At 37.9% G+C, this 15,821-nt stretch overlaps 3 protein-coding genes across 6 annotated transcripts in view; 2 read left to right on the top strand and 1 right to left on the bottom strand.

The window, feature by feature from the left end:
- Positions 1 to 7,205, top strand: part of LOC116306798 (unconventional myosin-VI) — a 32,062-nt gene extending 24,857 nt beyond the window's left edge. For both annotated transcript variants that reach the window (XM_031716894.2, XM_031716893.2), the window contains exon 34: positions 6,026 to 7,205. In XM_031716894.2, the coding sequence (XP_031572754.2) occupies positions 6,026 to 6,263 (238 nt within the window). In that variant the 3' untranslated portion in view covers positions 6,264 to 7,205. The remainder of the gene's footprint in view (positions 1 to 6,025) is intronic.
- On the top strand, positions 271 to 3,367 carry LOC148906797 (uncharacterized). Of its 2 annotated transcripts, none has more exons than XM_089037683.1 (3): positions 271 to 1,176; positions 1,287 to 1,518; positions 1,616 to 3,367. In XM_089037683.1, exons 1-3 carry the CDS (start codon positions 544 to 546, stop codon positions 2,938 to 2,940), a joined length of 2,190 nt encoding a protein of 729 aa, XP_088893809.1. In that variant the 5' UTR covers positions 271 to 543; the 3' UTR covers positions 2,941 to 3,367. The 2 variants fall into 2 exon arrangements, with proteins under 2 accessions (XP_088893809.1, XP_088893810.1); XM_089037684.1 differs by having other exon boundaries at positions 272 to 1,122.
- A 408-nt stretch (positions 7,206 to 7,613) lies between the features above and the next one.
- Positions 7,614 to 15,662, bottom strand: LOC116306803 (fatty-acid amide hydrolase 2-A-like). 2 transcript variants are annotated; one of them, XM_089037685.1, is made up of 3 exons: positions 15,347 to 15,662; positions 12,524 to 13,230; positions 7,614 to 11,202 (listed from the first exon to the last, which is right to left on the bottom strand). In XM_089037685.1, exons 2-3 carry the CDS (start codon positions 13,209 to 13,211, stop codon positions 10,277 to 10,279), a joined length of 1,614 nt encoding a protein of 537 aa, XP_088893811.1. In that variant the 5' UTR covers positions 13,212 to 13,230; positions 15,347 to 15,662; the 3' UTR covers positions 7,614 to 10,276. The 2 variants fall into 2 exon arrangements, with proteins under 2 accessions (XP_088893811.1, XP_088893812.1); XM_089037686.1 differs by lacking the exon at positions 15,347 to 15,662 and having other exon boundaries at positions 12,524 to 13,417.
- Between the last annotated feature and the right edge of the window lie 159 nt (positions 15,663 to 15,821).

Raw genomic sequence — 15,821 nt, 5'->3', positions numbered from 1 at the left:
GATGTTTTTATGTATTGGCTTGGATTGACATCAACCTCCGGTATTTTCCCAGCAAGATCTTGGCCAACATTTATAAAATATGAATTTAACTGATGACAAATGCTAGCTTTATCAGTATGACATTTATTGTTATGAATGATCTTTTCGATTCTTGTTACTGACGATGCTTTTTTCCTTTCGATAATCATACCAATGAGCTTCCATGTAGTTTTTAAGTTTTCTTTGTTTAAATCAAACTGTGCTCTAAAGTAATTTGTTTTAGCAGCTTCTTTGATTTTATTTAATCTATTGTTATACGTTTTATAATACTTAATTTTTTCCGGGTCATTACTTAAGAAGTGTGTTTTAAAGAGCTTTTGTTTTTTCTTAATTGAGTTAAGTACAGCAGCGGTAATCCATGGTCTTTTCAATTGTCTTCTTTTTTGCTTAGTTACCTTCCGTATTGGAGCGTGACAATCAGATATCTTCTGAAGCGTTTCAACAAGTCTATTCATACTTTCGTTAACATCATTTGTAATAAGGCTTTTAAAGTCAACATTTTTTATGTCTTTCAAGAAAGCATCATTATCAAAGACTAAAATGGCTGCTGATAATGGTAAGAAGATTGTGGAGGAAATTTTAGGAAAAGCTTCAGAACTTTCTTCCTTACTTGGAGGAAACCAAAGTTCAAGTACTAGTACTACACAGCAGAGTACACCTAGAGAACCTCCAAGATTTCAGAGACGGTTATTTAGTGGAAACTCGTCACGTCAATCAGGTCGAAGAAAGTTTTACAGAGGGCCCGCTAAAAAGGCAATATCAGGACCATTTATGAGAGATATTATTCTCCTTCCATGTCCAGATGTGTCTAGCGTACCAAGGCAAAGTAAGAGAGTATGGCTAATGGAAAACGGCTATGTTATTTCAGCATTCAAACTGATGAAAGAATGGGCAGAATGTGAAGTTGAAATGAATTTGAGGGAGGCATTCGACAGCAAGCTTCCAAGAGATGTAGACATCCAAATATATATGCCTGTTCACAGTTCATTAGTAAAGCCACCAGTTGCAGCAGGGCAGACTTTGAACGGCATAATGGTTCATAAGATCTTCAAAGAAAAGCCTATTTACATTTTGCCAAATGAGGTATTGTGTGATGAAAGTCCATTTGTTGGTGAATCTTTAAAGAAATTCCTTAAGGTAAGATAAACTTTATTTTTTCAATCTATGCCCCCCCCCCTCCCCCCTCCACGACCTTGAAACACGATCATCTAATGGACACTTGTTGTTCATGTTGATATATTTAATAGATAGACATAGATGATCTTGGTGATGATGATGAGGAAGAGTTACAGCAAATGATTGAGTTTGCTGATAGCGTAAGTGTTCAACAGTCTATAACTGAGGCAGCCCAAAGTACCAATGGTCTATCTGCACCTCAACCCACTGTGCTAACATCTTCTATAAGTACATCTTCTATCAGTGTAGTGGACCCACCATCCTCTAGCAGCAGAAGCAGTGAACAGCCCAATGAAAGCACAAGTAACCAATTTATGAATTGTTAGATCCATTTCGTTTTATTATTTTATTCCTATGGCCCTCTGTACCCTAATTTTGTCATTCTCTTTTCGTTATACAGAGGCCAACATTAGCAATCCCCACATGAACTGCTCGGCTACACCCAGAGTGATTTGTGAGAAATGTAGCTGTACATTCCCTTTGGGGGAACAATGCATACGTTGCATACAGAATGAGGAGTTTGAAATGTCATTGGCTAAAGATGCATCCCCACCCTCAGTTCCAGAAGAAGAAGTCTATGCTGAGCCTGATGTTGCACAATTGAGGAATTTTCGCCTTGCTCACCTAATGGGTGTTGAGAATACTTCAGCTGTCCAGGAGCATACAAATCACCCTGGATATGAAATCCTGAGTGATCCACCAGAAGTGCAGGAACCAGCACCACAGGTCCTGAAAATTCATCGTATCAGTATAAAAGCAGATCCTATCAAGGAATTTAAAGATCCAGGCATTTTGCATAGAGAGATAGAATTTAAAATTATTAATGAAAGGGGTGATCTTGAAGCAGGGATTGGTGTTGGTATTGCTCGTGAAGTTTACACACTATTCTGGAATGAATTTTCCATTAGTATGACAATAGGTGAACGGGAAAGGGTACCATTCATCAGGCATGACCACTTCATTGAAGAATGGGAGGCAATAGGTCGCATTTTAGTGAAAGGGTATAACTCTGTGTCCTATTTTCCTACATTCTTTTCCAAAGCATTTATTTGCTTTTGCCTATTTGGCACAGAGGTTACTGATGATTTATTTATTGGTTCCTTCAAGCGTTATTTATCACAACTAGAAGAGGATCTGGTTGAAAGTGTCCTCAGGAATAATGACCTCCCTGGTGAAGAGGAAGAATTTCAAGATTTCCTAGAAAGGTTTAATTGCAGGTCCCACGTCAAAAAAGAAAATGTCATCAGAGTTATCCTTGAAATCGCAAGGCAGGAGCTTGTCCAAAAGCCCCACCTTATGGTTGCAGCATGGCAGCCAATTCTGCAGCAAGGATTGAAGCCATACAAGCAGTTTCAATCAATAGCAGCAGTTTTAGAACTTTATGAAGCACTTAATCCTACACCCAAAAAAGTCCTTGACAGCCTGTCATGCAACCCAACCACTGATGCAGAGAGAGATGTTTTCAAGTTCTTACTTCGTTTTATTAGAGGTCTCGACACTACTAAGTTGGTACAGTTCCTGAGATTCACCACAGCAATGGATGTAATGGGGGGACACAAGCTACAGGTAGCATTTGTTAAGACAGAGGGTTTTAGTTCCAGACCAGTGGCACATACATGCACTCCATTACTAGAGCTTCCATCAACATACAATAATTTTGTGGAACTCAGAGAGGAATTTACTAACATCCTCAACCGAAACAACTGGGAGATAGACATTATGTAGACTGCCATTAGCTTTAAACAATAATTAGTTTTCAAAGTATTATTACTGCTTTTTGTTTCTAAAAACCTTGATGTTTTCATCTCCCTCAGGAAACTCTTTTCATAGACCATTTCAGGGTGAGCACTACTCAGTGTAATGTTGTTGCTTCTATATATATATATATATATTTTAAAGTAAGCTTTAGTAATATAGGAAATTACCACTTTATTATCAAAGAATCAATAAGAAATACCATTTTAATGTCCTCAAAGTGGCCTATTAAACATCATCATGTTCTTTTTCACTATAGTTTCTTAATAACAAAGGTGGTATTTCCTTTTTAGAGACTGTATATTTTTTTCTCAGGAAGGCGATATTTGGATTTTCAGCAGAAAAAAGCTGACCACCCCCTCTTCATTGTCAACTTTTTACTTATTTTGATGCTTTTCATTTTGTAAGTACTGTGTGACATGAATTTTTGTGTACCCTGCTGTATTTAATTTTTTGCTGACTCCATCAAATCCTGCCCTTCTAAAGTAAAAAAATAAACAGTTTGATACCAAATCCTTTAGCACAAAATGTTGGGTTCCTTTCAGTTGGCCATGCGACTCCATTAATTATGTTGCATTTAAAATTAATTGACTGTTGAGAAGTTATAGAAGTTATGTTGACAGTTTATACCTGTTAATAACAAGTAATAATAGTTATAGCTTTTTTTAAGGGATATGTTTAGAATAAGGCAAACCCTTGTCAGTGTTGTTCACTGCATGTCATTTCTAATGCCTTTTATAGGTTTGTTCAATAGTGGAAAGGGTACCTGCTGTAGTTCAATATAAAAGTATGTGTAAAGGGTTGACATTTTAGTAAAAAGAACAGACACTAAGAATCATTGGTAACATGCACAGTATGTGAAGCAATATTACAACACTGCTTGTACTATACTTTTAGCATATATATCCATTGTTGCTTTCAATTTTGAAACAAATTATATCAGTATGACTTTTTGTTCCAGTTTAGCAAACCTATGAACAAATATAAACTTCATAGGTAAAATAGTATGTGAAAGCAGAGCAGAATTTTAACACTGCTTATACCTAGATGATTGGACTACAGGTAATGTTCTTTCACTCGTTAAAAATTGTTTGACATGTTAAATAAAACAAAGTGATGTCAGTATATAACATTGTCTTTCATTAATTAATTTGATATTGTTTTGAGAAAATCACAAACTTTGACAAACATGTCTATTCCTGAATTACCATCATCCATCAAAGGGTCTGGAACAAGGTTTTGCAATAAGGTCATTTCTTGAACTGTGAGGTGCATTTCATTGTCAGGAACTACAACACTGTCATCAAGGTTCATCCCAGATAACCCTGAATCAAAATCAATTCCATACAACTCAGGTGTACATTCCTGTAAACATTCAGGGTTATTCATCATACCTGTCTGCCACAAGGCCATTGGCGAGTGGAAGTTTTCAGTGCGTAATCCATGGTAGTTCCACTGACCCACAAATTGGTGCAGTGAGCGCTGTATTCTATGAAGATAGATGTAATGCAGGGCAAAAAGATCTTGCTCACTGTTGGAATCCAGCAGGTTCAGCTCTTCGAGGAAGCAAAACAGGTCTTTGTAATACCTTATGACCACTCTGTTCATTTCTCTCCAAAGTCTTTCTATCCGAACATTATGCACACTCCTGCCTGCAATGAAACTTCCTCTGTTTTCACCCCTGTTATGAACCATGTATCGTGCAACATCCACATTCTCCCCTCCATGATCCCCTCTAACTCGAAGAGGCAGTCCAAAATCTCTTACACCCTGAATAAAGAAATCAAGTACTGTGGATGCCAAATTATTGGTAGCACATTTTAGATAAATAACTGTCCTACTGTATCCATCTATACAACCATGGATAACAAATCTCCAAGCAATGATCTTATGATTACCATCAATGTGCCACAAGTGATTAGGGGCCTCAACATTGTAACGGCGCCTTTGGATTACAGTGCTTCTTCTCAGTGCTCTACTAATAGGATCAGCCTGTCGCAATATAGCTCTTATTCTGCATCTTTGAACAAAAACACCTTTAGATCGTAGAGCGCCACTAATATACGATTCTCCTGCATAAGGGGTCTGCCGAAGTATGTCTGTTACTGTTGACATCAACTCTTCGTTAGAAATATCTGCATAGCTTTCTTGCAATCCATAACATTGTCTTCGACGATAAAGAGTGCTCTCGCTTATACCAAGGCAAACAGATATTTCTTTCCAGTTCATTCCAGTTTCTCTAAAGTTTTCAATCATCTCCTTACTGATGTCGTACATAGGTCTTCCGCCACTACTGCTCAATGTATTGGGCACCACAGATTTTACCTTTCTTTCACAATGCTGCCTCTGTTCTTTTTCCTTGTCTTTTTCTTTTATGAGCTCCTCAAGCACCCCAAGAAGGTTTTGAAATAACATAAAAAGGTCGTTTTCTTGGTCCACATTGTTTTCGCGTAAAGTAACAAAAATGGCCGAGACGATCTGGAAATGCCCCTCTAAATTATGCTCTATGTATTCAATTGGGATGCTGCCTCGGTTACTAAGACATTCCTGGACCTTTTCAATGCAGCGAATCAAAGAATAAAAGAATTCCTCTAATTCTTCTTGGACACCAGCATTAGACGCCATGTTTGTTGTTTTGGCCTTTTCCTTTTGGCGGGAAAAATTCTCGTACCCAGATCTCCAAGGTAAGATCACGTGATTCTCGTTCCTCAGTCGTAATTCTCGTTCCTCAGTCGTAATTCTCGTTCCTCGGTCGTGATTCTCGTTCCTCAATCGTGACTCTCAATCATCAATCGTGATTCTCAATCATCAGTCTTCTTTCTTAATCCTAGCAATCCGTCATTCTCAATCATCAGTCGATTTCTCAACAGGCAGTTGCAAACTCAATCACTTTTGAATGGTATGGCTTGCCATAATTCAATCGCGGTTCCAAGAACCTGCGCGCATTTTGTTCACACCATAACGTGGAAAAAGGTGCTGATCAGTATATAATCGCAGGCTCTCACAATCTAATAATTCCATTCATTTGAGCTAATAAACATGTTTTTTGTTTCAGGTTTGCTCATTTTGATGGTCAGTGGATTGCCCGTCAGATGGAGCTCCACCAGGGTAAGAAGCCCCTGTTACTAGTAGCTGGTGATGACGATCTAGACATGTGTGAACTGAGTCTAGACGAGACTGGCCTAACCAGGAGGACTGGTGCTGAGATAACTAGACAAGAATTTGAAAACTTGTGGATTCAGTATGGTGGCGGTCAGCTAGTCTATCAAGCTAAAATCTACCAAGGGCAGTAAGCACTTAGGGACCTAGTGGGACCTTAAGGACCCTTGAGGGACCTAGCCGTACTTTAGGATTCAATAATTCAAAAACGAAAGTTTCTATTAGAACTTTTTTGATCACGAACCGGGACCAATATTGGATGTCGTGAACAGGGTTTTCAACAATAACAGATTTCAGTTTTTCAGGAGGAATAAAAAATTCAGCCTGTCATCCAATATGGCTGCGGTCACGTGACCATGCCTTAAATTACTCTTAGTACTTACTTTAATACTCTGTATTAGACAATATTTTCTATTAGATATACAATACGATAGAACAGGGTTAATGCATCTTCAATGGCGTAAGCAGTTTTGGATTCAGTTAGCGAGTTATAGCATGGAAAACATTGTAATTTAAATAGGATTTTGGCATATTTTCGATGAAATATCATCTTTAAAAATTGAACTAAGAATACCCTGAAAAAGTAGTTTCAGATTAGAAAAAAGAACGAACTTAAGGAGCAGTAAGGCACGTTAAGGTACAATATAGGCACATCAAGGTACATGTAGAAGGAACAGAGGCCACTGTGGGGCAATGAGGGACCGAGGGACCTTCTGGCACACAGAAGGACCTGTATGTGCACATAGGAATCTATAGGCAAAGTGAGGTACAAATAGGCACGTATAGGTGATGTATCAAAGGTACCCTGTCACAAATGATTTAAAGTGCACAGAAAGCTACTTCACACACCTAGTGATGGAAGTTAGAGGTGCAGGATACCTGTGTTACAATTTCTCAAAAAAACAATTAACAAGCTTATAATTTCAATAAATAAATGATTAATTGAAAATTAATAATTAGGCATAGTATACTAATCTGGCATGGGATTTCCTAAATTACTAAGGAATGCACTAATTCATTAATGTACTAATTTTTGTGTGATTGCAAGAGGAAAATAAAAAAGCTAATATTGCTAATTATGGCTTGTAATTCAAATCGTTTTCAGAGTTCATACAAATGAACGTTGATTGGTTGGTTAAAGGCCACGTGATGTGTTTGTGTTGTGTGACAAGGTGTAACCTAATACTAACGTCACGGAAAACTGTTACGTAAATTGTTAATTGAAGCACGAGTAAAATCTTCGCTGATTGGTTAGTCGAGGATCACGTGGTTTTATGACCACGTCTAGGCCACGTGATGTGTTTGTGTTGCGTGACAAGGTGTAACCTAATACTAACGTCACGGAAAACTGTTACGTAAATTGTTAATTGAAGCACGAGTGAAATCTTCGCTGATTGGTAAGTCGAGGACCACGTGGTTTTATGACACGTGCGTGGCATCGTCTAATTAAAAACTAAAATAACGGACCAATGTCACGCAAAATCTTTTCTTTTGATGCATTTAATTAGTAACGCTTCGCTAATTGGATGATCAAAAACAACTTGGTCAAATAACAACTTCTTACATAAACTATAAGAATAAGGCTAAAAGTCCAACTTCATATGAGTCGAACCTAATGGCATCAAAGGAGACCAGCATTATTATCCATTGTTTACGCCTCATGTGAAGTTCGATGTTTGACCTGTAGTCTGACACCATACTTACGCGATAGACAGCTGTCATTCTATTATGATCTGTAAACTCGGTAACCATACTATACTGACTGATTTTACAGCACGCATGGCCAGTTTGCGGTAAGAGTATTTATTTTTTTGCTAAGATTTAACCTAATAGTACATCTTAAACAAGTCTACAAGCCTTGGTTCCAAAAATCGTCAATAGCTAAATTATTGTTGTTACCTTGTTATTTAATCTCCATTCTATTTATACGAAAAAGAAATTATTTGTTCAAGTAATTTATTGTTGAGAGTTGAGTTCTGATTGAATTTTACAATCATTCACAAAGTCATTCCTAGGTACTTATCTAGTTTATCTCGACTTTTCGCTGACCACCATGCGGGGCTCCCTGTTTGCAGGTCAAAAACCACTACGCTGTCAAAAGGCGTGTGGGCACCCTTAAACTCCATTAGATAAAAGTCTTGGTTTTCCCACTTCAAATAATTTTGAATATCAAATTTCTTGAAAATTATATATGAGTTACAGATTCGCCAGTTGCGTTTTGTGTTTCGTTCTAACTACACCGATAGTGGAGCTTCACGGCAGCCATGTTGTAGGACAGGAACATGGTAGCCATGTTGTATGACAGGAACAATGTAAAGTTTTGCATGACAAGAGATTTCTTTTTTCAAGGAGAAAGTTTCTGTTGTTTTGTTTAACATGTCTGTCATGAAACCACTCAAAATAGCGTTTTCGTATTGAACACTGAAACTATGAATGCATAGCGATTTTCGTATTAGTGGGGAAACCTACAGTACTCACTTATAGCCCGTACACGGTACTTTGAAATGGCTTCCCATCGTCTTCCAGTAATTCATCCAATCACAACGCGTAGTAAAGGTACGATACGGCGTGCCTACAATACCGCCGTATCATTTTCCACTCATACGAAAATTGCTCTATAAAATATGTCTACATTAGTTATGTTTGTCTGGCGGACTATAGAGTTGCAGTGGCAGAGTGTCAGCGATTTCGTTCCGTTTTTGCATATCATTAGACTAGCGTATATGGCTTGAAAAACGAATACATAGAGAATGACTTTGCCTCAACATGTTTGTTTGTTTGTATTTTGCTATAACTGCCAGTTTTATAATTATCGAATTTCGAAATTCAATTAGATTATTTTGACAATTAATTCTCAGCAGAATTGTCCATAGTACGCATGCATAAATCATTTCACTATATTTATCAAGTTGATTCTTTTGTAAAAGCTGTTCATTCAGACATCAGAGATTGTATACCCTGGGTGCCAGACCTCTGGCACCCAGGGTAGAGATCGTAAAATAAACCGTTCAAAATTGTAGAAGCTTTTCCTATCTTTTTTCCGAGCTGTAGATAGTCGAAACATGAATACGGAGCGTGAGAACTTCCAAGTCAAGACTCTAGTTTTGAATTCTCATTTGACAGGGTTAAACTAGTCTTGTAACTCTAGCTTCGTATGAAATTATTATGATGATAATGATTTATGGTTTATATAGCGCCCTTTCTATATGGATTTAGTATAATTTTAGACTTGAATATTGAGTTTCTCGAGCTGTGATTGGTCGAGCGACCAGCGATTCTGAGACGATAATCACCGCTGGGGCTGATTATGAGGTTTCCCAAAGTCTGCCAGAGCGGAACTGAGTAATACTAAAACGTTTTTTTATCCTGAATTTCGACTTTTCTCTAATATTCAAGTCTAGAATTATACTTTAAAAAATCAGTGATTAAAGAGTTTTAGATTTACGTTCACGGCAAACGTGAAACGTCAGTTGACCAGTAAAAAATTATTTTAAATTACTGAAAAAGAATCGCAAAAAAGTCCAAGTGGTAGAAAAACAAAAGAGTATTTGCGCTTGGTGAGAAGGTTTGTAAAAGGTAAAGTAAAATACAGGAAAACTATGAAAACGTGGTCACGTTTGCCGTTAGCGGGGAGAAAAAAAAGTCAATCTAAAACTCTCTATTATGGTGATATTTACCTCGCCACTCAAAGACTTGTGGCTCGGTAAATATTTCACCGATATTCACTTCGCCTTCGGCGAATAATAGTTAAATAATCAAAGGCGCTTTACATTGAGGCAGCACTTTCTCCTCAGTTATTTTAAGACCCTGAGCGCTGATCCGCGGCCGGGACTCGAACCACGACCAATTGAGCCAACCGGTTGAATATTAACATGTAAGAGATGCTAGTCAGTCCAGGGCCCAGTTGTACGAAGCCTGGATAGCGCTAACCGGCAGATAAATCCTTATCTGGTGGATAAGTCGATGCTGCTATCCAATAAATTTATCTACTGGATAAGATCCAAACACCGAGAGCAAACACGACGCGATTATTTCTTTTTATTGCATGGAACGCTATTTTTTCTGACTCATATCTCTGATTTATAAAATATATTTTAGAAATGTTGAGTGGTTTGCCATAAGCTGATTATTTGCTCAAAAGAACCTGCTAAGCTTTCTTATCGTGTTGCATAATGCCTGGTTGCCATGCATCCCAACCACCAAACCCGCGCTCCAGTTCCCTAGCAACGGCCAAAGTCAACCTATCATTGTCTCTGGTAGCTGCAATCTGTATGCCCAGCGGCATGCCTTCCTTATCGACCCCCAAAGGACACTGGGTAACGGGCATGTGTAGGACATTGAAGATTGATGTGTAGTTGAAATCCAAAGGTGACAACAATGGTTTGTTGTGCTCCATCGCTGTCCTTGGATGAGACGGAAACAAAAGGACCCCATCGTTGCCTAGCAACGAGTCTAACTGCTGCCGCAGCTTGTTGCCAAGGGCAACAAAGGTAGATGACAATCTGTCGTGGAAGATCAATTTCTCTAGACATCCAACAAGAGGAGTGATAAAATGGAACTTGGATACACCACTAAAGTACTTGAACAGTTCTACAAAAGGATTCATAGATTTGGAGTCTTCCTGAAGGAACTTTGATAGCAATACTTTCTCTTCCGACGTGAAAATCATTGCTGACCAGATTAGTGCCGAGTAACGAAAAAGCTTCAAATTGACTCTTTCGATCTTTACTTTAAATTCTTTCTCTAAAAAATCACAAGTTTTTTGTTGCGCGAGAAGAAGTTCTTTATCAACCAAGGACATCAGAACGGGATCAAAGTCCTCAAGCACGAAGACCTTTAACGAAGTGATATCGATTGGTTGATGGAGCTGCAATCGATGGATGTTCGGGCCAGCCATTGCTGTTAGCATTAAGGGAAGGTCTTGGGCGTAGCGGCACAATGGACCAATGGTAAGGTACTCGTGGAATGTGTCTGTTGTCCCGTACGGGAAGTGCCCTTCATTCGGGACAACACCAGGGCTAGGCTTGTGACCAAAGATACCGTTAAAGAATGCAGGCATCCGGATACTACCCCCTGATATTATGAAGGAAACAAAATACCATCAATATTAATGTGGTCACGCAAGGCTATCTTTCGTAACATATGGCGTTGCGTGACGGAACTAACATATGGGGACTGAAGCTTTTGGAACATCACTAACATTTTAGACCCTGAAAAACGTACTGCACATCTCTGCTTAAGATCGATCATCCCCTGAGGGGCAAACAACTTCAAATCAGGTTTCCTTATTGACATAAATTTAATACTTTCCAGGAATGATAAGATAAAATTTTTTCTGGTGTTATGTCAAATTTGGACTGCTTTAGGCACTTTAGAAAAATAAACGTTACATTTTGTCCTTATTCGATTATCCAAGTCAGGGACAAACGAAGAGATTCCAAAACTATGCATACAGATATTTTGGATAGTTTGAAGTAATGATACTCACATTTCGAGTTCACCTTTGCTCAGTCTTAGCCTCGATTGTGTACAAATGTGTTCTTTTCTTTCATTAAGGTCCATTGTATAGTAAGGAATGTACGCACTACGAAACAATACGAGTTGATTAAAATGCCACGGGTTTTGGCTGGAGAGCTGAATATTATAACACACAACCGAGACTAAGGTACCCTGCAGGGACAAACGAAGAGATTCCAAAACTATGCATACAGATATTTTGGATAGTTTGAAGTAATGATACTCACATTTCGAGTTCACCTTTGCTCAGTCTTAGCCTCGATTGTGTACAAATGTGTTCTTTTCTTTCATTAAGGTCCATTGTATAGTAAGGAATGTACGCACTACGAAACAATACGAGTTGATTAAAATGCCACGGGTTTTGGCTGGAGAGCTGAATATTATAACACACAACCGAGACTAAGGTACCCTGCGAGTAAGACTAAGGCTGAGCAAAGAGAACTTGAATCTGCAGTATTGACATAAAAATTACTGAATGACTTGGACAAGCTGATATTTAAAAATTGTCTCGTCCATTGGTTGACCCTGGATGACCACATGGCTAATTTGCATTACGATATGAAACCATCATGGCGTCTATCGTGATCATGAATACAATAACTTATGAAACGAAATGACAGCTGTAAAATAGCTAACGTAATTGGCATTCCGACGTGATTGGCATTCCGACGATTGAGATTTTCCGAGTATAGACACTAGAGGCTTTGTCACCATCACGTGATGGTGGTACAGGAAAAATTGAATTTGGTCTGACCTGATTTACATGAGAAAATATTCAGTTTCCCACGGAAAAAAGACTATTGTTGTGCCTCCTGTCATGGCTGCCATCACGTAATGTTGCAAAGCCTCTATACGTTTTTCTACTTCTAGATCTTACCAACGTCAGAGCCGATTCCACACACAGATCCCGCCGAGGCAATAATCGCTCCTTCACCACCAGAACTCCCTCCAGCGATCCTGGTCGTATCATAAGGGTTATTCGTCCGACCGTTTACGTTGTTTGTCGTTTCCCACCACATACACAGTTCACTGCAATTCGTAACTGCAATCGGGATCGCTCCGGCTTTCCGAAGATTATCGAGTGCCACCGAGTCAGCTTCGGCGATCAAGTCTTTTCGTTCGACTACCCCCGAAGAATGCGACAAGCCCCGACAAGCTATCGATTCCTTTACAGTAACCGGAATTCCTAACAGAGGCTTTTTCAATAAATTTTCTCTCTCTTCATTAAAGTCACCACTAAGAATTTCGTCGATTTTTCTTGCTTCTTCGAGAGCTTCTCCAAACCTATCATTACAAATAGCATTTAAAAGTGGATTCACTTCGTGAATTCTCTCCACATATGCCAGAATGACCTTCACCACTGTTGTTTTTCCAGTTCGTATATTTTCTACGACAGTTCCTGCTGGTAACATTAATTCGGGATTTTTCGGTGTCGACACAGAGACACGTTCTTTTCCATAGTATAGCTTCTTCAGCTGTAGTTGTATTTCCCATAGGAAACCAGCCCTTGTTAAGAGTCGAAGAAATATCGAGATAACGTTGAGAACAATTCTAACGATGGCCATTATCACTTCTGTTTCATACCTGGAGAAAATTGAGCTTGTTAAAAATACATGAGGGACTTGAAGTGGCTTGCGGTTATAACAGGTATTTTATTGTTATCGAAATTAATTCAGCAATATTTCTAAATTACGTGCAAAAAAGGAAATGAAGAAAAATTGATGAAGGGTCAAAATAGAAACTTGAAAAAGAAAAAGAAAAAGAGAAGAAAAAAAAAAAAAGAAGAAGAGGAAGAAAAAAGTAAAGAACGAAAGAACGAACAGAATGAACGAAAAAAAGAAAGAAGAAAACAAGAAACAAACGAAAAACGGAAGTCGAAAAGAACCCGAAAGTAACGATAAATGAATGATAGACATAGAGGTTCGACCCTGTTTTTTTATAAATTCAGTGATAAAACTATAGAGATCACAATCCGTGGGCGTTTCGTTCATACCATTTTCGTTTGAATTTTTAAGAAGTAAAATTGCAATTAAACAAGACCCTTTTTCCTAAATTCACGAGATCAGATATCATTCAAATAGAAAATTACAATTCAAGAGTTTTCTGTTTTATATTATTTGTTTTTTTCTTTATTTTTTTAAATATTTTCAACTTTGATAACGAGATAAGATATATTGTAAATAAAAATTTAGGATACAAGAGTTTGCTGTTTCCCGTTTTGTGGGTAACTTTTATGTACCTATGTACAAAAGTCGACGTCTTAATTTGTTTAAAAAGAAAAGGACTTTAATGCCTTTTTATGTTCGTTTACGTAATGTATACAGTATGAGTGGCCGTGTTGTATAAGATATATAAACTCGAGGCGTAGCCGTAGCCGTAGGTTGGGAGGGGGGTTACGCTTAACATAATTACGGAAAGTCAAAAAGTAGCAGTCCCGGCTCTAACGCCTTACACTCGTTTCACTGAGCCCACGAGCGCCAGGATATATTTTTGCAGTTCTTTAGTGATGCGCTTGTGTGACCACTTAAGCTTGATAACAAAATCCTTCTTTTCTGCAGGATCAATAAAGCTCTCCATTTTCTTCAGGGAGTCATCCAAGCAAACTTCCCGCCCTCAAAAAAAAAAAACAAACAAAAAAAAAAAAAAAAAAAAAAAAAAAAAAACAACTGCTACGTTTAGACTTTCCCTTATGAGTTTAGCTTCAACCCCCTGAAATGCTCGTAAGCATGCTTTTTAAATGGGGACTGTAAGACAATGAAAAATAAACATAAAAAGGCATTACAGTCAATTTCTTTTTTAAATTAAGACGTTGATTTTTTTATATGGTACCTAAAAATTGCCGGTAACATAAAAAGAAAAACGAAAAACCGCAAGCTCTACTATCCTAAATTTTTGTTTGCGATAGTCTTCTCGTTATCAAAGTTGACAATATTAAAAAAAGAATAAAGAAAAAAACAAATAATATAAAACAGAAAACTCTTGAATTGTAAATTTCTATTTAAATGATATCTGATCTCGTGAATATAGAAAAAAGGGTCTTGTTTTGCAATTTTACTTCTTAAAAATTCAAACGAAAATGGTATGAACGAAACGCCCACGGATTCATAAGGCGAAAATTTTGCCAAATTGGAAAAATTTGCATATCAAATTTAAGATACGAATTAATCATTACAAACGGGCACAAGGATGACAGCTTCATCATAAGTCATCAGCTGACACAGTATGCATGTGGAAGCCTTGTTTATCGAGGGAGTAATGGATGGATTTTAGTTCCATGGCCTCCCATTCAAGGCATTGCCCAATGGCTTGTACATGTAGTTGTTAAGAGATAATAATACAAGCTGTTCTCGCATAATTTATACAGTGTTCGTTTTGCTCACAATCAATACTCACGAAGTGGCCATGGCCGTTTTCACGACCGTAACTCAACCTTTTCTTGGATATTAACATTTCTTTACTGTACACTCAACGGGTTTCTATGTTTTATGTACCGTTTCATAAACGAATACAAGATTTTGAGAAGTGTTCTTTTTCTGATATTTGGAGTCGACAGAGCTGTGGAGATGATACACCAGTGCTGAAAGGCCATGAATCATTATTATTTGATTCAAATACCTTAGACAACGGTAGAAACCACCTAGGATGGATCTCTCGTGTCCTGTATCTCTAAGTGAGTCATAAATAACATATATTTACTTACGGTTTAGTTGTCTTTAGTCGGTACAGAACGTCTAGTGACTCACTTGGTATAGTATTCTGCTACGCATGACTACACTAATATATTCGTGAAAATTGTTTGTAAGAAATTCCACAAATTTGCACAAATTAGTAAGTTCATTAGACCGTAGACCTACAAAACTTTGCACTAATTTGTACAATTTTTTGTTTGACGTTTTCACGAATTTACGGTATGTTTTCTAGTTGATCTCTTGGATGATCCTAGCCATCTCGTGGTCGCGTGCAGAACAGGCAAGATACTGAAAATAACACGTGGGAATGCAATTTTTATCACTAAAAAGGTCAATAGGCTCTTCTACTTTACGTTAAAGGACCTTTCTCAAATTCATAAAATACCACAGCGTTACTTGGTTACAGACTCATTTACTCATCAAAATATAGCCTGTGAACATGGCTATCCGGGGAGGGGACGGCCATGTTTACAGGCCAATCCAAAT

This window comes from Actinia tenebrosa, unplaced genomic scaffold (assembly GCF_029948245.1).
Source record: "Actinia tenebrosa isolate PJP-AT-01 unplaced genomic scaffold, QUT_ActTen_1.0 PGA_scaffold5__44_contigs__length_20552954, whole genome shotgun sequence".
NCBI lineage: Eukaryota > Metazoa > Cnidaria > Anthozoa > Actiniaria > Actiniidae > Actinia > Actinia tenebrosa.
This window is presented reverse-complemented; position numbering and strand designations above follow the sequence as displayed.